The following is a 21914-nucleotide window of genomic DNA, read 5'->3' as shown; positions in this document are numbered from 1 at the left end:
CCTTTCTGCTTTAACTTTCTTTCTTCTACTTACCTTGGGTTTAGTTTGCACTTCTTTTTCTAGCTTCTTAAGGTGAAGGCTTTATAGTATGTATTTGAGATCTTTCTTCTTTTCTGATATAGGCATTTAAATCTATGAATTTCCCTCTAAGCACTACTTTAGATATATCCCATAAATTTTGATATATTGTTCAGTTCAAAATACTTTCTAATTTCCCTATTATTTTTCCTTTGACCCATTGGCAACTTAAGAGTGTGTTGTTTAATTTCTACATAATTATAAATTTCCCAAATTTTCTTCTGTTGTTGGTTTCTAATTTAATTTCATTGTAGTCAAAGAATGTACTTTGTATGATTTAAATCCATTTAAACTCACTAAGACTGGTTTTATGGCCTAGTATATGACCTGTCCTAGAGACTGTTCCATGTGTGCTTGAGAAGAATATGTATTCTGCAGTTGTTGGGTGGAGTGTGTTCAAGTTTTCTATATTCTTGTTGATTTTCTGCATATTTGTTAATTATCAAGAGTGAGGTAGATTGTAATTCATGAGGAGATAAATCAAAAGATTCCCTATTCTAAGTCATTTAAGTAAGTATCATGAAATTGAATTAAAACAAAATGGAGAAATCTTCTAGTATTTTTTTTTTAATATTTATTTATTTATTTATTTTGGCTGTGCCGGGTCTTAGTTGCAGCATGCGGGATCTTCATTGCCGCTTGTGGACTTAGTTGTGGCATGCAGATTCTTAGTTGCCACATGCATGCGGGATCTAGTTCCCCGACCAGGGATCGAACCCAGGCCCCCTGCAGTGGGAGCGCGGAGTCTTACCCACTGGACCACCAGGGAAGTCCTGAAATCTTCTAGTATTAGTTGTACCTTAGGAATGCCAGAAATGACATCTAATTTATTTTCTAGTGTATTCGTCCTTTTTATTTTAGTATCTTAGTATGAGGGTCACTTTTAATTCTCATGAAAACTCATGCTTTCAAACTTAACTCCAACCAGGCCAGTCTTTCAACTGATCATTTCTGGGTAGTAATTTCCTCCTCTGAAGTATGAGAACCTCCATAACTTAGGGTCAAATATCTTAATGGGGTTGGGGGGCGGGGAGAGAAAAGATTTTTGAGAAGGCTTGTTTGCCTTTTGCTCTCCTCAAGCATGTAAACCTCACTGAGTTTCTGATACAGCACTTTTTGGACTAGCATATAATTTCTAGTCAAGGAGCATTTCCCTTATTTGTCAACAAGTTTATTTTGGAGCCTTTTTGTAACATAAATAGTCTGAAGAGCTGTGATCAAATTCATTGTCATTTGATTAGGTTTAATTTAAAGTTTCATATCCAAATTTAAAGAACTGAGAAAAAGATTCATCAGTGTTTCGAATAGAGCTGAGTTAATGGAATGTTCCTGCAGTCAGAATCTTTGTTGAAGAGGTCTTCATCCAGAGTAAAGGACGATGCAGAGGGAGTGTTTGTTCTTTCCCAGTCATTCCCATACTAACCCTTTCCTCTTCTTTTCTACTTCCCTCATAACTTATACTTTGCCGCCCTATTCTAGAAGCCATGGTGAAATCAATAATGGGTAAATATGAATAAGGTAGGAGCAACCTACTGAGCTGCACATCTCCCTTTTCAATAAAATCCAGAACTACTGACCAGTGGAAGCCATAGAGCTGGACTTGAGAACACAGCACTTATTTTTGCTTTTTCTTTCCAGACCCAGTTGAACCAATTGTTTGATGTGTTCATTTCTTGGGCATTATCCCTTGAATACCATCAGTATACTTCCATGGTCATACAGGGCAGAAATATGTGAAGTTCCTTCCCTTGCTTTGATTTCCCAAGCAGCCAGTTATTCAAATAGCAGTTGATCACCTGTGTTTGAAACAAATGGAAAACTTGATTATTTTCATGGGGAATGGAGAACCTAGGGTTCCCCACTTTACGGTTTGTTTCTTTTTATTCCAGTCCTTTTCTGGCAGGCAACTCAGTTGATTCACCATGCATCAGCTTTAAAGACATCTGTTCATCTATATATAGGCTGCTTGCACAGACACATTTAGAAACAGATGATATATTAAATTTGTGGAATTCAATAACAGTGAAGGTATAAAGATGCATGCTTGTACACAAATAGGTATTTTTGTTTAGTTTTTATTGACTTGGGGAATGGAGAGGAAATCTAAATGGTGATGTACAATAACATAATACGTAATACATAATATACATAATACATAACATGGTATTTACTGAAAGTCAGTTATTAAATGATTTGTTCTAAAATGAATAATCCTCAAGGCCTGGCAACATAAAGCCATTTTATTTAGAGTGCTTAGAATTAAGAGGAATTAAGATAGACTTAGGAAAGGGGAAATTCATATAAATATGCATTGCTTTGTAGCTGAAAGTCTTAGAAGAAGGATTGTTGTATATATACAGAGCCAAACAGATACATTACACCATAATTCTGAATTTACTGCTTAGGGCTTTTATTTTCCTCCTTATAAACATTGTTAGGGTTAGCAGGGATTATGCAATGTATAAAATAATACATACCTACAATCAAGTTATAGCAATACCCAGAGTATACTGATACAGGGTTAATTCTATTATGTAAATGGGAAACTTGTTCAGATTTCAGATAAGCATAGATTTTGGAGTTAACTGCTGAGAGGCACAAGATGGAATTTTCAGATAACTGAACTTTAATTTCATTTAGTTTTAGAGATGGAAAAGGTTTATTAGATGAACCTTCCTCTTTGACCTAGAGCTGTTTAAAAAAAAAAAAAAAACTCCATAAAAAGCTCGAATCATAGAGTTAAATTTTTGCTTTCATGAAGCAAGAAGTTTTTCAGTCAGTAAGTTTGCATAATGGATCCCTGTCTGTATATAGGTTTTTAGGAAGGCTGATGATTGATACTTCAAAATTATTCTTGGATAATAGAGTTTTCATTAGTTATTGTTTTTTTGAAGTGTTCAGACTTACTGAATTGCATTAGGTTTCCCTGTTCTCTGAAGTCAAATCAGTTTGTTATATTTAATCCTTTTCTAATAGCTCATCTTACACGGGGCCTTAGAAACACTCTAAAAGATGACAAATATATGCCCTTTTTTCCCCTCTTACTTTATCCTGCCTGGCCCTCCTCTTTCTTTCTTCCAAGGAGACATGTGGCACAGTATTAAGTACCTTCATTTTAGTGTCACAGCGACCTGGTGCGAATCCTAGTTCCAGCTCTTTTGAGCCATCTGACCTAAGGCAAAAGTTTAAAGGTTTGATCCTTAGTTTTCTCATCTGTAAAATGGAGATAATAATTGTACTATTCCCACAGGGCTTTCCCCCCCCCCCCCACCCCTTCAAAATTATTTAATTACAAGGCTGGATAACTGAAAAAGAATTTTCCATTAAAAACAGTTTTAGAGCTAGAAAGTATCAATAACAGGTTATGACTCTAGGGCAGTGACATGATTAAATAGAAATGGCTTGAATCTTATGGATGCATTAATCTAGATTCGATGTTGGCTCAGAAATCTACTAACAAATGCAATTTCAAAATTAAAAAAAAATAATCTGTCTTGAGTTTTGTTTTCTTTCCGTGTCCATAAAATGAAGAGCTTTTCCTGATCACCAGTTTTTCATACAACAGACAAGTAAATCTCGTGGCGCTAGCCAGAAAAGTTTACACCTTAGGAACTTCATAGCAAACTGGCCTCTTTCAATAGGCAGACAGCAACGCCTCATTTAAAGTGAAGCTGTTCATCAGTTGGTGACATTCATAGCTTCATTAGTATTCATCAACCTGCAGGATGCTGGTAGGATTGTCAGGTTTTAACCAAGTCATTTTCCAGCAAACATTCTCCCATATGTTTTGGAACTTTCCTTTGCATCTTAGCCTCTCCACATAACAGTTCCATTACACAGAAAGCCATTGTTCCAAGCACCACAGAGCAGCTCCCAAGTCCCGACGTAAAAAAGAGGGCTTTTTTTTTTTTAATTAAACAAGTGAAAAGCATGTCAGTCACTTAACATAGGGCTGACACATAGCAACACTCAATGTCTCCTATTATAATTTTATTTTATTATTACTACTGCTGTTGATCTGTAATTTATTCTGAAATCAAGTTCTTAGATTAAATTTATTTTACTGAAACTGATCACCCAAACTTCTTTGACCCCGGCCTGAACCATCCCTTTCCCTCATCCCCTTTGTCTTAGCACAGAATGAACCCAGGTGATCATACTCCATGCCTGTTTATCTCAGCAGCACAGGCTTCCAAAAGACCCTGGAGAAGCAGAGAAGTAAGGAGCCCAGGTCCTGGAATCAGAATGCTTGGGTTCAAAACCTGTTGTACCTTTTATTAGTAAATCACCTTAGGTAACCTACTTAATCTCTCTGGGCCTCATTTTCCTTACCTATAAAATAGTAATACCTATTCTCTCCGTAGGGAAGTTACGAAGATTAAGTGAGTTAAAACATGAAAGAATGTAGGACAGTATCTGGCACAGAGCACATGTTCTATAAATGTTAGCTGTTGGTGTGGCTGTTGCTGCTTTTGTATTTTATTCTGCAAGGCTGTCTTTATTTTTAACAGTGTTAATTTGTAAATAATAATAATACCCTCCTGATTAGATTTCTCAGGCTGTATGTATCATCATTTAGAGATCCAGTTCAGTTTAAGAAACAACTGTTAAATGCTTACTGTGTATTAAGTGCTGTTGGGGGGTGGTTCATAGATTAGTAAGATATATTCCCTGCCCCCCCCCAGGAGTTTATAAACTGGTAGGAGAGAGAAGATTTATTCAGAGGGTAAATATTACACAGGGCAAAATATCACTCTACTTTTTATAACAGATAAAAGGTAGCTCACAGGAGGCCTGGAGTAATTCTCAGTGCTGGGGAGGAGTGAGTTGGGAAGGTCAGGTGAAGAGGTGGGCATTTCCAGGTGAAGTGAATAAGGAGTTGGGAAAGTTCATGGTACTGGAGGAAGAGTAATTGGACAATCTTGATTGGGTGACTGAGAGTGGGCGAGACACAGTGCTGTCACTGCAACACGAGGAAACGTGGTAAACTTGATAAAATAGGAGCGTAAGGAGGTGGCAGAGTTGAAGTTGGCCCAGAAGTTTTAGTATTAGTACTGGGGAAGAGGATAGTGATACCATTAAAGAGAAAAAGGATGGGAAGTAGGTTAGGTTTTGGGGGGAAAAGATAGGTTTTGGACCTGCTGAATTTGAGATATAGTCAGGAGAGACTAGTTACGGTTCTGCAGTTTTTGGAGACCTTCTTAAAAACTGCTTTGTGGATGGAAAAGGCAGACATTAGGGTAATATGGTTCCTAATAGATACAGGTCCCCCTGAGATGTGGCTTGCAGGGACCTTATAATTGAAAACTTATCATATAAGGGAACTTCCCTTGACCCGTGAGATCCTCTTAACCCTCCTTTTCTGGACATTTTCTCACTTAGTCTCTGAATGGAGGCTGTGCCTTTGTCATTCTGTATGGTGTGCAGTGGTAATACCCTTTAGGTTTCTCTGGCATTTGAAATAGAGATAATTGGCTTTTTACTTTAAAAAAAAAATCCTATTAACTTGTTATATCAAGTGGTGTTGCCAGAGTAGAAATAGGAGAAACGCCCATCACCCTCCCTTAGTCCGGATGTGCTTTGAATCACCTAGCTTTGTTGTTTCATGTCAACAGAAAAAGGCTGTAAGTGAAGAGGAAGAGGCAGAGAAGAATTATCTTAATGGCAAAATATTTTCTGGTCCACGGAAATCCATTGCTTGCTGAAAATAGGTATAATTTTTAGATACAAAAGAAAAGATTTTACAAATAACCAATACTTCCTGATCGATCACTTGCTATACTTATGGTGGTAAACATTTGCTACCAGAAAGAAGGTGTAGAACATCTAGAAAGCTTTTTCTGCTGTGCGGTGGTCCTCATTATGTTTTCTTTGAGTTAAGAATTTGTGTTTTTTTTCGTCTTGGAGGAGGACACAGTGTTGTAGGAGGTTTTGAGCAAGAGGCAAGACTTTGGTACTTTGTGGATTATTATCACCCGGCAAGACCCTTTGCAACTTCCTCTCGCCGCCCACAGCAGAATACGGAAACCGTGCTGTATCAGGCCACTTCTGCAATTACAGTCACAATTAAAGGGGATCCTTCTTTCACACTACACCCTTCTGTTTCGAGGCTTTCTTTGCATTTGAAAATGTGTCTTTTGTGGTGGAATGCCCGACTGAGCCTTGATCTCCCCTCTCTCTTTGCTGCCATGCAGTGCTGCAGTTGAAGCTCCAGCAGCGCCGGACTCGGGAGGAACTGGTGAGCCAAGGGATCATGCCGCGTAAGTACCACTCTCTCTCCCCCTCTCAGCACTTGATAGAGTTGCTTTTAGGATGCGGTGTGTGTACCCAGTATGCCACGGGGAGCATCTAACAGAAAACAAGGCCTACGGGGTTCATTTTTCACTCCTTTCTTTGTCATGCTTTTCCAAGTTCAGGGCCTCTCAATCAGTGATAGTTAAGAGAACAGCCCTAATTGATCAAGTTCAGTGAAACAAACAGCGTTAGGTTTAACGGTACCATTGAATCATCCTTAGCTCCTGAACTGCACGTTTAAAAAGGTTTCTACGCCCTATTATACTTCCCTTTATAGGAGGAACAGATCTTGAGCTGGGGTACTGTGAGGAAGAACACTTCTCACATGTGTTTTGCCTCAGCGTTCGGGTGCTTGGGAAGAGACAGCCCTTTTCCACCTAGTATTCTGAGTCAACCCCAGTTTTATTTAGAGTGAGAGCCTCAGATATACCCTAAGGCTGGCGTGGGGATGAGTGTGCCTGAATGGAGTCATTGATGGGGGTATCGCAGGGCTGGGCTTGGTGCAGAACTGCATCACTTGGGAGAAATAAAGCCAACCTTGGAATCTGTTAGAAGTAAGAAAATTTGCTTTTAATACCAATAGCCTTATAAAATGAGTGGAAGCTGAAGCCAGCAAAATTTTGCTTTTTTTGACATTTCTTTTTAAGTCATCAGCAGAGAGTTAGGCTCTCCCTCTCATTTCTTTTATCTTTATGTGTTACTGCTACTTGGACACACCCTAATGAAGTAAAAATTTATATATCATACAACAACTTCTAGCGTCATAGTGGGAGAACTGATGTTTTTCACCTTAACTCAGTGCCTGCTAACCTACTGCTACTGTACTTTCCTAATTCTCATTCACTCATTCATTCAAAATATTTGAGTACCTAGTGTGTGCCTGTTGATACAGCAAGATAAGTTCAACTCCTGCTCTCAGGAGTTTTGTACTTAGAAGACTGATAATATAATAAACAGGGAGACAAACACAATTATTTCAAAACATGGTAAATGCTATGAAGTAAATTAACTGGTTGGTATATTAACAAATAATAGGAATGAGATGGAATCACTTTGGAAAAGTTGGTCAAGAAAGGCCTTCTTGAGGAGGAAATATTTGAGCTGAGATCTGAAGGATATGATGGAGTCAGTCATTCAGAAGCAGGAAGAGGGCCCAGGAAGAAGGAAAAGCAAGTGTAAAGGCCTAGTGCATTTAAGAGCCTGGCATGTTTGCAAACATCAAGGAAGCCATTGTGGCTGGGCCTGGTAAGTGAGGAGAGAGTAGGGGCCAGTTAAGATTGGCAAGGTGGGCAGAGCCAGAATGAGAGCCTTGTCAACCACGAGGAGGAGGTAGGTTCTGTTTTAACTACAATGGAAAGCCATTGAAGGCTTTTAAGCAAGTGAAGATGGGATTTGATTTACATCGTGGTAATACCAGGTCCATGTCTAAGAGCTAGAACTTCATAGCAAGTATAAGGAGTCTGAGGTCTATTTCTGTCCTAAGTGTCAGCCAGGAAACTTAAGTCTCAAATTTATATCTTTTTTAAAGTTGCTATTAACTACCAAACAATTTACCCACATGCCGTCTTCTTCTCTGGTCTTCCAGTGAAGGACTCCCCATCTTTAAAGTGTGGATCAGTTAATGTGATCAGGTAGGGCGGTGTTGTGCTTTACAAAACACTCCAGATCCGCCAATCTATATACAAACCTTGTAGAGGAACAAGTTACCCAGCGTCACATCTACTCGTGCCTTTCACCAAGACATCATGTGTTTAGTGTCTACTTTTTGCCTGGGGTAGTCCTAGGTGCTCTAGAGATTAAAGAAATGGAAGGCACGGGACTTGCCCTCAAGACATTTAACAGTTTATCTGGGTAGTAAGGTTTGCCCGCACACAAGATAAAGAGCAGTTCAGCATTGACCTGTGGGGCGCTGACTCTAATTACAGTGCTAGTTCTGAGAGCATAGTGCTGCTTCTCAGGATCTGTAGTATGTTCAGGATCCAAAAGCCACGCGGAGGATGAGTGCCTTGCATTCTTCTTGCTGCCTTTCATTTGATACCAGGGGCTACTGGAGATAACTGTTTAATAAGATTTATTGTATACAGTCTCCTTGCTTAGCATTTCTTACAGTATTCTGTGTTGTTAAGACAAATGATGCTTGAGTATTGCAGTTATCTGCTTATATGTTTGTCTCTCCAATTAGACTGTGAGCTCCTTGAGAAAGTATCTTATTTATATTTCTGTCCCCAGTACCTGGTACTGAATGAATGAATGAATGAAGACAGCCATTTGTAAAGTGGAGTGTGTGTGTGTGTGTGTGTGTGTGTGTGTGTGTGTGTGTGTGTGTGAAAGAAAGAAAGAGGGAGAGGATGAAAGACAGACACAGATACCACTCTATTGCAAACTTGTTGGAATTCCTGGCATGGAATTTGAAACAACACTCCTGTTCTGTCAGGAGCCCAGGTTCTAAAATATTCTGAATATCTAATTATGTGCTTTGGGTGGTTCTCTGTATCTGTGAAGTGAGAATAATTGACCTTCTTATAGGAATAGAAATGCCCTGCTTCTGTGAGAATATTGCATCTTCCCTCATACAACAAGCCACCTTCAACTATGGGCACAGTTTGGTTTCCAGCTTTTCTAGTGAAGAAAGTAGGAAGCAAACTCTTAGATTATGAGAGAGACTGTTGAGGCCTGGGAAGAGTTTCAGGTGTGAAGTTCCCTGCTCATCAGCATGCCTGCTGATGTGCAGATGGGGCCCTGAGTTCCCAAAGATGAGGCTCTTTTTTTCCCCAGCCCCTCACCCTCTGAGTAACACCGCTTCCTCACCACAGCCCCTCGCCGCTACCCCAACTCCCATTACAGTCTCCAACATTCTCTGCCTCCCCGACATCCACAGCAATTCCACATCTCACCCTTCACTCATGTCTTTCAAAAAAAATATGAGTAGTGCTGGGGGCAAATCATAATTGATCAGCCGTTTGTTGATTATTGGAGATTTGGAGACCTGAAAAGATAACATCTGGTTTGAAGTGCCCATTTTGATTTCCATCTTGCTGGCCTGAGGAGTTTCTGAAAAGCGCCTTTATGTTTAAGTTTGTTGTATAACTTAGGAAGTAATTAGGACCTTCAAACCAGAGGAAAGGAGCATGGCTGTATTCTGCCTCATCATTTCTGATAATATCTCTTATCAAATTCTTCTCATCCCAGTCTTTCTGTAGCTCTAGGAAGAACCCACCCACCTCATTTCAGAGAACACTCACATGCAGCTCCCATGTGTGGCTGGCTTCCAGTTCTGACATCATATCTGTAGGACATGATGTTTTCAGTAGCTACCTTGCTGTCAGGGTCATTCGTGTTTTTGCATATTGTTCAAAGTTGGGCTATGGCCTTCCCATAGAATTCAGGGGATTAAAGAATCCCTCAATTCGCATACACCTCTTTCTGCTACTTGATATGCTCTGTTCATGGCATCTAAACTATGGGATATAGAAGTTGGTTTCTGATGTGTTTTTAAATAGGATCATTTCCCAGAATCCTTCTTTCTCATCATGTAAACATTTGTCTCGAATTTAACACTACTTAAACCCTACCAAATGCAGAGTGCCAGATAGCAAAGGATTACATATCCCAGGCCCTTAGCTTTCTTTAATGATGTCTAAAGCTCTGCATATCTTGAGGGAGAGGAGAGATGGCACAGATAGGAAGCTGGTGTTTAAGTACAAGATTAAGGAATGCTGCTGTATCTAGGATGAAGATTCATAGAAGAGGTGGGTCATGTGTGGTACACTTTGTTCTCAAACAGAGCTTTCCCCACAGCCTTTCTCTTTGACATTTAAAGTGTACAAGCCATAAGGTTAAGGTGAAAATTAAGAAAAACATTCTGGCAATGAGAGCTGCTGCAGAGGAATAACCTTTTAAAGGAAAACCTGGAAGTTCTCCTGACCCAAACAAATGAGAAAAAAGTCTCCTATAATCTTTCTAGATATGAGAGAAGAATCTCATTTGTCTGTTCCCTCTCAACCTTTTGTTATTCCATTGTGAATCCTTGAGAAAAAGCAGAGAGTAGCATATTTCTAATGCTCCAGTTACCCCTTACCAGTCCATTATTGCCCCATGTGCATGTAGTAGGAAAACCTTGGTACCTTGGCAAACATGAGGAAATCATTACGTTTGTCCAGTAGATTAAGGATCTTTCTCCGTTTCTTGGGTGAGCTTGTTTTTTTCATTTTAAATGGTGTTTCTGTGCACTCAGCCACTGCCATTGGTGACACTTACTTCTCAGTGGTTGGGAAAATCCGAAGGGTGTGAGGGCAACACAACTCAGAGAGGGCAGCCACTGTCAATCCAGAGGCCTCTCAAACTGCCTGGCCCCCAAGAGGCCCTCGGACATGTTGCTGAGTGAGAAAGTGAGCCAGTTGGCCAGCTAGTTTTGACTGATTTATATATCTGCTAGTAGGCCCTGTGTTCTCACCCTGAAACTGGAAAAAAAATGTCCTCGTGTAATGGAGTTCCCGCAGCTCTATTTTTAATAAACTTCACCACATCTTGATTCCCCAGCCCTTCAATTCTACGGTTTGATCCCTTTGTCACGCTTCAGCTGTTGGCATTAGCCAAGTGCTACACAGAGACAGTGCGGCCCAGTTGCAGCACTGGTAGCTAACCTAAGCTGTCATTTGACCGGCCCCACGTTAGCCGAAAATCTCCTGTTCATCTGACTGTAGCAGTCTCTGCACCAACAAGAAATTTCTTCTAAACTCTGACAGAAGGTTATTTAATGGCTGGAAGTGTCAGGATTAATTATTGTGATCTCTTTTCCTCTGTAGCTAAAATTCTTAATAATAATATTTTTGCTATTTGTAACTTGGGAATTATTTCTTATATTATTCTTGATTAAATGTACAAACTGAGTTTCAAGATTCTCTTTCCTAAGTACATATGGATAAAAATCTATTTTGGTGAAGCTCTTTTAAATGTAACTTTTGGTGTTCTTAACCCCTGAGAAGGTAAACCAACCTCCTCAGACCTCAGAATTTCTTGTAATGAGAAAGAGGCTATGATTTAACTTTGTCACTCTCAGTCCGTCTTTATTAAATACTGAGGTGCCGTGGCATCTTTTCCCCCATGTTACCATGAATTCAAAAGAACTAGCCTTTATACCAGCCCTGTCCAATAGCACTTTCAGTGATGATAGAAATATTCTATAACACTAGCCACTAGTCACATGTGCTATTGAGTGCTTAAATGTGGCTGGCTTGAGTGAAGAGCTGAATTTTTAATTTAATTTAATTTAATTTTAATTAATTTTAATTTAAGTAGTCATATGTGGATGGTAGCTGTTATATTAGACAGTAGGGTTTTAGGCTTTATTCTGCCACTTAAGAACATGGTGATTTTGGGTAACTCACTTAACTTTTCTGAACTCAAATTCTACTTTTATAAAATTCTTATCTAACATGGAAACAACCTAAATGGATGTGGGTGTGGGGGGGGTGTGTGTGTATACATACAGACAATGGAATACTACTCAGCCATAAAAAAGAATGAAATAATGCCATTTGCAGCAACATGGATGGACCTAGAGATTATCATACTAAGTGAAGTAAGTCAGAAAGAGAAAGGCAAATACCATATGATATCGCTTATATGTGGAATCTAAAATATGACACAAATGAACTTATCTATGAAACAGAAGAAGACTCACAGACAGAGAGAACAGACTGTGGTTGCCAAGGTGGGGAGGGAGGTGGGGGAGGGATGGATTGGGAGTTAGCAGGTGCAAACTATTATATGTATGTATAACTGAATCACTTTGCTGTACACCAGAAAATAACACAACATTGTAAACCAACTATGCTTCAATAAAATAAATTTTTAAAAAATAAAATTCTTATCTACCCCACAGTTAATTTGGAGGTAAGTGAGATGATGTATTGTTCATGCTTTTGAAATACAGGCAGTATTATTTGCAGTTAAGAGTGAGAACATTAGCTTGGATCTACCATCTTGTGAATCTGAAAGCAGCTTTTAATATATATATATATATCTCATTAAGTTCTGTGAAAACCAGTGTTTGGGAACAGGAACTATCTTTCTTTTTTTTTTTTTTTAAGCATCTTTATTGGAGTATAATTGCTTTACAATGGTGTGTTAGTTTCTGCTTTATAACAAAGTGAATCAGCTATACATGTACATATATCACCATATCTCCTCCCTCTTGCGTCTCCCTCCCACCCTCCCTATCCCACCCCTCTAGGTGGTCACAAAGCACAGAGCTGATCTCCCTGTGCTATGTGGCTGCTTCCTGCTAGCTATCTATTTTACGTTTGGTAGTATATATTAGTCCATGCCACTCTCTAACTTCGTCCCAGCTTACCCTTCCCCCTCCCCGTGTCCTCAAGTCCATTCTCTACATCTGCGTCATTATTCCTGTCCTGCCCCTAGGTTCTTCATAACCTTTTTTTTTTTTTTTTTTGAACTATCTTTCAGTAAATTAAATCCTTCTTAATTTCACTTTCCTCCCTACCCTTGGATTAAAAAACAATTGCTGAAAATTACTGACTCAAAGAACCACTAGCCAACATGGTACTCTGTTAAAATTGTTCCCCTTTTGGTTGTATATTAATGGGACTATTATTTTATTAGCTTGCCCTCTCCATGGTAATGTATTTTTGTTTTTAACCTCTCTTAAAACAAAACAAGTGAGTGGCTGGGTTGGGAATAATTTTTTTTTTTATTTTGGGGCAGCTTGCCAAGAGACAGAAATGTTCACCAGCGGGGATACTGGTGATTCCAGAGCAGAAGAGGGTCTAGTTTGAGGCTGAATTGCCACCGACCCCCCCTTTTGTAAAACTTACAAAGATTGAAGATGACAAAATTGTAGGCTTCAAGGAAATGTCATTTGTTTTGCTTTTAAGTGAAGTGTTACAATGTCCGAGACATTCTTTTTTTTAAATTTATTTGTTTTTTTATACAGCAGGTTCTTACTAGTTATCTATTTTATACATATTAGTGTATATATGTGAATCCCAATCTCCCAATTCATCCCCCCATCCTCCCTCGCCCCCGGCCCCGCTTTCCCCCCTTGGTGTCCATACATTTGTTCTCTACATTTGTGTCTCTGTTTCTGCCTTGCAAACCAGTTCATCTGTACCATTTTTCTAGATTCCACATATATGCGTTAATATACGATATTTGTTTTTCTCTTTCTGACTTACTTCACTCTGTATGAGAATCTCTAGGTCCATCCATGGTCCGAGACATTCTGTCTCAAAGGGTTCTGTGTAGATTATGAGTTTGGGTGGGGCTAGGTTGAGAGCAGATCCTCACCTGGGCCTCGGCCGTTTCCCATGTGCTCCAGTCCACTTGGGAGTTGCTAGAAGGTCTGTGTGGTAGTCTCTGAACAGCTGTTCCTGTGAGCCAAAGAAGTTTGGACAGGATCTGACCAGCTCCCCTTTCTGGCAGCAGCTCAGACGAGGCCTCCCTCGGGACTAACCTGGTGGTGCAGTGGTTGAGAATCTACCTGCCAATGCAGGGGACACGGGTTCGAGCCCTGGTCTGGGAAGATCCCACATGCCGCGGAGCAACTAAGCCCGTGCGCCACAACTACTGAGCCTGAGCTCTAGAGCCCACATGCCACAACTACTGAAGCCCACGCGCCTAGAGCCTGTGCTCCGCAACAAGAGAAGCCACTGCAATGAGAAGCCTGCGCACCATAACGAAGAGTAGCCCCCGCTCACCGCAACTAGAGAAAGCCCGTGCGCAGCAACGAAGACCCAACACAGCCAAAAATAAAACAAATAAATAAATAAATTTATAAAAAAGAAAAAAAGAAAAGGCCTCCCCAAAGCTTGCCGTTTGCCCACCTCTCCAGTCCACCCAGGGTCCTCGGGCTCGTGCTCCTCTCAGATGCTCACTCTCACAGCTGTTAGTGTGGTCCACTTGGCTTTTTCAGATACATAGATATTTTTGGATGAAAGAGCTAGTTTTCTTTATTTCCCTTTTCTTTTTAATTGAGATGTAATTGACGTACATTATATTAGTTTCAGATGTACAGCATAACTTTTTTTTTTTTTAAAGAAGCAGAGAAAGAGAACTCCGCCTGTCTGAGATGATGTATCCTCAGCACAGGAATGTTACCATTTAACTGTAGTTGAATCCCAAGTTTAAATGGCATTTGATAAACACCATGGTAGGGACTTCCCTGGTGGTCCAGTGAGTAAGACTCCATGCTCTCAGTGCAGGAGTCCCGGGTTCAATCCCTGGTCGAGGAACTAGATCCTGCATGCATGCTGCAACTAAGAAGTCCGCATGCTGCAACTAAAAGATCCCGTGTGCCGTAACTAAGATCCGGCACAGCCAAAATAAATAAATAAAAATAAATCTTTTAAAAAAAAAACACCATGGTAAAACATGTGTTCCAGGATTAGAGCTAACGTGATCCCTAGACTTGAAGCTGAGAGAAAATCGTGTTAGGCATATGGCCTCAGGAATCTTCTCTTTCATCTCAGGAGAAGACCAGCTGGGCACGTCACTCCTTGGCATTTTATGTTGCCTTTCTGATAGATGTCAGCATCCTCATCTCTCTTCCTGCTGATGTAGGTCATCAGAAGTGTGTCTTCCTGTGTCAGTGGTCAGTGACTAGCATAGAACCTCTTCCTTGTCCAGTTGCTGACTAATCCTAAAATAGACTCTAGAACGAGTTGTATGTTCTGAGCGTATTCATTGCTGAATCCAAAGGAGAATCCAACAGGGAGCTCTCTTGAACAGACCATCAAAAGTAATCTTCCTGATACAGGTTCTTGATACAATTTAATATCTAAAAAGTGTAATAGGTATTCACTTTCATTTAATAATTAGTTCTCAACATGTCTGAGATATCCAAGGCTAACATCTTTGCAAGATAATAAGTGAAGTAAAGGAGTTAATAAAGTCACTTGTTGAGGTGACTTCCCTGGTGGCGCAGTGGTTAAGAATCCGCCTGCCAATGCAGGGGACATGGGTTCGAGCCCTGGTCTGGGAAGATCCCACATGCTGCGGAGCAACTAAGCCCATGTGCCACAACTACTGAGCCTGCGCTCTGGAGCCTGTGAGCCACAACTACTGAGCCTGTGTGCTGCAACTACTGAAGCCCATGCACCTAGAGCCCGTGCCCTGCAACAAGAGAAGCCACCGCAGTAAGAAGCCTGTGCACCGCAACAAAGAGTAACCCCCACTGACTGCAACTAGAGAAAGCCCGCGCACGGCAACGAAAACCCAACGCAGACAAAAATAATAAATAAATAAAAATTTAAAAAAGTCACTTGTTGACACTATGCACTAATTTTACTTAAACGATAAAAATCCTAAAGAATTACATACTCATGGGGAGCCCTGATAGATATCTGATGATGGCAGTGATTTAAAATCCTTCAGCCTAGTAGGATGTTATTTGCAGAAGGGCAAAGGTGATTTGGAGCTTGTATCTAAACAGATGACTTAGGTGTATTGATTATGGGGCTTCAAAAAGGTGTATATGTATATGCTTCAGCAAGGAGTGTATATTGGAATGATAATTGACTGATCTGGAGTATTAGGCTGGGCTATGGTGTGAAAGGCAGATACAAACATGGCTGGCATACATGTCAAAGAGAAACTTGGAAGGCCAAATTCAAAATATTTGACCCCTGATATTTTAGCCTTTTGAAATTCACTGTACCTGTTGATATTCATGCCATGCAAGATTGTGCAGTGACTTTTTTCTCCCAGTCTTGAGTCTCTTTCACCATCAGTGGGTCAAGGTTGAAGATTCTGGAGCAGCTTGCACTTCTGCAAAGGAAAAGGTTAGCATCCTTGGGTCTCCATTTTTAACATTCATTCCTGGTAGTTGGCTTCCCTGATGGTTTGGGTTGGGGGTGACAGCTCAAGTGCCAAAACAGGATATGGATGAAGCACGTTTTCTGCCTGTCAGTTTGGACCCATGCTTGCCCCAGAGTGCATGATCCCTTCCCCATACCCCATCACCCAAGCTCTTTCTTTGATTCACATGAACTTAGTTCTGGTTTTCATTGTCATGGCCAGTCCCTGGACTGTTGACACAACTCTTTGGTTAATGGTCAACATTGCAGGTTATTTTTGCAGGCATTTTGGTATAACAGATAAAAACAGAAAGACAAAAAATGGAAGTCAACCCCAGTTAGCTCTCAGCATTTGACTCCACACCCACGCTGTTCTCTTCAGAAGGAGGATGGCACAGAAAAAAAAGTTAAAACAGTAACAGTGCCAAAAGCTTATTAACCAGAGCTTCTAGCAGATGGCAGAGCACTTTCACTTTAATGCTAGGAGTCATCACGGCAAATTGTATAATTGCCATTTTGCCAATGAGAATACTGAGGCTCAGAGGGGTCATGTGACTTGCCCAAGGTCACACAGCACCACTAAAAGACAGAGGTAGATCCACTCCAGGTCTTCTGGCTCCGAACCCCATGCTAATTCCTGAAGGTCATGGTCTAATGATTCTCATTGACAGAGGAATTTCATGATGATAGCTTGATGTACTTTCAGAATTTCAACTTTGTAAATATTAAAATTGAAAACAGCGTTAGATCAGGAACTACAGTTGGTGGGGAAAGGTGAAAGTTAGTGGGGAGGGGTTGTATGTGAGAGTAGCTCCATCATTTTTAAGCCCTCTATTAAAATTGCTTCCAAGTTGCTGCTCCTGTCAGCTGGCTTGAAGGCCATGGGCACCTTTTCACTTCTGTCCTAATAACGCTTAGTTAAACCAGAGGTTCTTGATTTTGTGTGTGTGGGTGTGCCATTGATGCTCCTTGGAAAATCTTACACATCCTCTCACTAGGCAGTTGCCCAAGCAAGTACCCAAAATTCAGCACACAGTTTCCAGGGATTCATAGATACTCTAAAGCTGGTATAGTGTGCCCCAGGTTAAGGGCTCCTCCTCTGCCTGAATATGGAATCCCAAGAAAAATCATTCCCCTAATGCTGTTGTAAACCCTTACACATCAGTGACACAGCCAACCTCTGTGCTCCTCACCTGCTGTGTGCTAAGACCAAGGACTACATTTCTGTAGCCGCCTTCCACTGAGTGTGTTGCCAGGCCCGAATACAAACAGCAGGGTGTGGAATCCACCCCACTGAATGAGGCCCTTGCCAGCGTGTGAGGAAGATGGCAAAAAGCCCTGATCCTCTGACTCCCAAAAGTACATACTTTGCACCTCGAAGCAGTGATCCCGAAAGGAGCTCAGGAGATTAAACTCTACCAATTTGTACACAATTTGGACACCTACACAGCCATCAGAGTTGCAATTTTGAGTTAGCTGTTCAGAAAAATTATCAAGTCCTTACTAGGTGTACTTTTTAGTCACTTAGCCCCTCGTGGTGGAGAATGAGCAAATAAAAATTCTTACTTTCTCATCTGCAGTGTCACCTTTCCCCTGCCTTTTGGACTAGGGAAACAATGGTTTTCAAATTTTATTGGCACCAGCCTCCTTGAAGAGCTGACTAAAGATTGAAATTCTTGAAGCTCTGGAATCTGCATTACGTAGAGATTCTTGCCCTCCAGAGACTTTCTAATGCAAGTGTGGTTCTGGAACCACACTCGGAGAAACACTGGACCAAGGGCTGCTGGCATCATTCCCCTTTACATTTTTAGTGATGGCGTAGAATATTGTTACTCTCTTCTCGCCAGGAGTTCTGAAGTACAGGATAGTCCTATCCACGTGATTCAAGAGTTGATGATGAATTTCTAAGACAGTTGAGGCTGCTGCATATAAAATGATTGAGTACAGACAGCTTATGACCCCTTGCCTCCAATGCTGGGAAAAGTTTGCCTTGCCTGCCTCTCATATGGCCTTGCACCATGTCTGTGGTCAGTTTGGCAGAGTTAATGAACTGCCTGGAGCTGTGTGACAAACTTCTGTGCTAGGGCCACGGAATGTGGCAAAAGACTCAGTTAACTTTGGAAGGAGTTTGATTATACGGTGACTCCCTCTTCTGCTATGTTGACCCCTTTGAGAGAGGGTTGATGGGAAAAGGGATGGGAAAATGTGTGCCCCTTGACATTTCCTGAGGTTATATCTGAAGTCCTCCCTTCTATCCCATTGCCAGTATTAGAGCAAATGACAAGGCAGCATTTCTTTCCGGAGGAATAACCAGGAGAAGAAAGCAAAATGTAAAAGATCAGATTAAAATCACTGTTATTTTTTTGTAACTATCAATTTTTTTTTTAAAAGATGCTTGATCAGAGAAGTATCTTTTCTCTGACCCACTCCCACCCCTCCTCCTACCTGGCTTATGCTGAAATATACATAAATTAAAAGATCTGAATTTTAGAATCAGAAGAACCAGAGTCTGGTCTTCGTTCTGCAGTTAATTAGGATGTGATCCCAGGCAAGTCAGTTCTCCTTTATAAAGTGTAGGAAATAGCAGGTACTAAGAAGCTCAAGTAAGGTAATTCCCAGCATGCTGTGCAAACAGCAGGGGAAAAACAAGGAAACCATTTGCAGCAGATCTTTATATTTACGTTACCCTCAGGAGCCTTTTTGTCAACAGCACGGTTGACAGGCACAATCCTGCTTTATTTCTTCTCCCGGTTTCATTCCCTCTATTTCCACTTGAGAACAGGGTAAAGTCCAAAGTCCTGCAGGGCCCTCTGCGGCTCCCCCTCTTACGGCATCTCCTCCCACTCTTCTCTGCTCACTCTGCTCTGCCAGCCTGGCCTGCTTGAGGTCCCTCTGCCTCTCAGGCAGGTTCCCACCCAGGGCCTTTGCACTTGATGTTCTCCTTGCCTGCAGGGCTCGTTCCTTTCCTCCAGGTCTTGGCTCAAACATCACATTAGAAAGTCTTTCCCTGACCACTGCGTATAAAATCCTGCCCTATCACCCTCTATTCCCCTTACCCTGCTTTATATTTCTTCAGAGCATGTACCACCTCCTACTGTGTTAGGTGTTTATTTGTCTGATGCACCATTCTTCACTAGAGAAGAACAAGGATATCCCAGCACCAACAGACATGTGGGCTCTCAATTAATACTTGTTGGGAGTGAGTAATCAACAGTTAGCGGTCTTAACCCCTTAGGGGACACACACCTCTGGACCCCACCCTCACTGTTACTCCTCTGCCTCTTGTGATTAGTCCCCATCTCCACCAACTCACTGGCATAGCTCCGAGACCTCTGGCTGTGTCCTAAGTATGAGTAATCCTCTGGAAACTTTGCAAGCCATATTTTGTCTGACCTGCCCACTATTAACATCTCTCTCTTTCTACCTACACCCTTTTTCTTGAAGCCGAGTCTCTGTATCTTTATAGCCTTCTCCCACCCCCGTGAGCCTTCTCAGTTTCTTTTGCTGGGCTCTCTCCGTCACCTATGGTTAAATTCTGAGAGTCTCTTAAGATTCATCCTGGGAAGTATTTTCTTCTGTCTCAGCATAACATATCACATTATCCCTAGATGATGCTGTATGCACACACATACACATATAAGCTTATGTACATATAGACACACACATGCAAGTACACACACGTACCACTTGCACATCTCTTGATAGGATGTCACACAATCAGCTCATATTCAGCATGTCCCAAACTAAACACCATCTCTCCCACCCTGTCCCAGGCCTGCTCCTTCTGTATCCCCTCTCTGGGAGTGTTAATACGACCATTTACCCGGTCACTCCATTTTATTCTTCTAAATGGCCTCTTGATCTCTACTAGAGTGATCTTGTAAAAATGCAGTTCTTACTATTTTGCAGTTCCCAATGTAATACTTGATTTCAGGCAGGTATCATCAATAGATGCTAAAACCATTAGGTAAGTAGTGCTTAGGGAACAGGATTTTCACAAGGCCTCAAAATGTTACCCCACAGACTATGTATTAATTACGAAGGTGGAAATGCTACCTTTGGGGTGGAGAGGTCTGCTGTCGCCTTTCACACTTCAGCGCTGTCAGTGGCTGGGCAGCATGGCACCGTGTGCGCCTCCTGATGTTAAGAAGTGCACGTCAGCTGTGTAGTCTTCCTGCCACAGAAGTTTAACCTAAATCTAATCACGAGGAAACAGCCAAATTCAGAATATAGGACATTCTTTCCACAAGACAAGCTGGTTTGTATACTTCAGTCAGTGTCAGGAGAAGTGCAGAAGGCAAGAGTACTGTTTCAAAATGTGACCAAGGAGACAACTATGAAATGTAGTGCATGGTTCTTGATTACATCTTGGATTAAGGGGGAAAATCCAAACCGCTATAAAAGACATTTGACGGGCAATTCAGGAAATTCAAACATGGACTGCAAATTCGATTATATTATTGGATTAATATTAATTTTCTGAGGTGTGATAAAGATATTATAGTTAGATAAGAGAATGTCTTTATTCTTAGGAAATGCATATTGAAGAATTTAGGGATGAAATGTTGTGATTGATAGTCATCCCTCTGTATCTGCAGGTTTCGTATCCACAGGTTCCAAATATGTGGATTCAACCAACCGCAGATTGAAAATATTTGGAAAAAAAAATTCCAGAAAGTTCCCAAAAGCAAAACTTGGAGTTGCCACGCACTGGAAATTATTTACATAGCAATCACATTGTATTAGGGATTATAAATATTCTAGAGACGATTTAAAGTATATGGGAGAATGTGCGTAGGTTATATGCAAATGCTACACCATTTTGTATAAGGAACTTGAGCATCCTTATACAGGATTTTGGTGTCCGTGGGGCATCCAGGAGCCAATCACCTGCAGGTACCAAGGGACAACTGTGTCTGCAGCTCACTTCCAAGTGATTAAATAAACAAACAAAATCGTGTGCACGTGCACGTGCGCACGGGAGAGAGAGAAAGCAAATATGGCTAAAAGGTAACTGGTGAATCTAGGTCAGAGTTATAGGGTCATTTATTACTTGCTCTTTCAGTGTTTTTGTAGGTTTCCAAAAAAAATTCAAAATTAAAAGGGGGTGCAGGGAAGAGGGGGGAGCATGTGAGTGCAGACATGAGTGGTGAAAGGAATACATACCAATTACCAGGTGTGTTTCTGCTCATTTAATTTTTTTTTAACATCTTTATTGGAGTATAATTGTTTTACGATGGTGTGTTAGTTTCTGTTTTATAACAAAGTGAATCAGGTATACATATACATATATCCCCATATCTCTTCCCTTTTACGTCTCCCTCCCTCCCACCCTCCCTATCCCACCCCTCTAGGTGGTCACAAAGCACCGAGCTGATCTCCCTGTGCTATGTGGCCGCTTCCCACTAGCTAGCTATTTCACATTTGGTAGTGTATATATGTCAATGCCACTCTCTCACTTCGTCCCAGCTTACCCTTCCCCCTCCCCGTGTCCTCAAGTCCATTCTCTAGTAGGCCTGCGTCTTTATTCCTGTCCTGTCCCTAGGTTCATCATGACCTTTTTTGTTGTTGTTGTTTTAGATTCCATATATATGTGTTAGCATATGGTATTGGTTTTTCTCTTTCTGACTTACTTCACTCTGTATGACAGACACTAGGTCCATCCACCTCACTACAAATAACTCAATTTCGTTCCTTTTTATGGCTGAGTAATATTCCATTGTATAT

At 41.0% G+C, this 21914-nt stretch overlaps 1 protein-coding gene across 10 annotated transcripts in view; it reads left to right on the top strand.

Annotated features, from left to right (window-relative positions):
* MRTFA (myocardin related transcription factor A) overlaps nt 1-21914 on the top strand; it is a 180195-nt gene that overhangs the window by 132819 nt on the left and 25462 nt on the right. For all 10 annotated transcript variants that reach the window (XM_036866137.1, XM_036866135.1, XM_036866134.1 and 7 more), the window contains one exon: nt 6273-6338. In XM_036866137.1, coding sequence (XP_036722032.1) covers nt 6273-6338 — 66 coding nt within the window. The remainder of the gene's footprint in view (nt 1-6272; nt 6339-21914) is intronic.

This window comes from Balaenoptera musculus, chromosome 10 (assembly GCF_009873245.2).
Source record: "Balaenoptera musculus isolate JJ_BM4_2016_0621 chromosome 10, mBalMus1.pri.v3, whole genome shotgun sequence".
NCBI lineage: Eukaryota > Metazoa > Chordata > Mammalia > Artiodactyla > Balaenopteridae > Balaenoptera > Balaenoptera musculus.
Note: the sequence above shows the minus strand (reverse complement) of the source record. Positions and strands in the feature narration are given on the sequence as shown.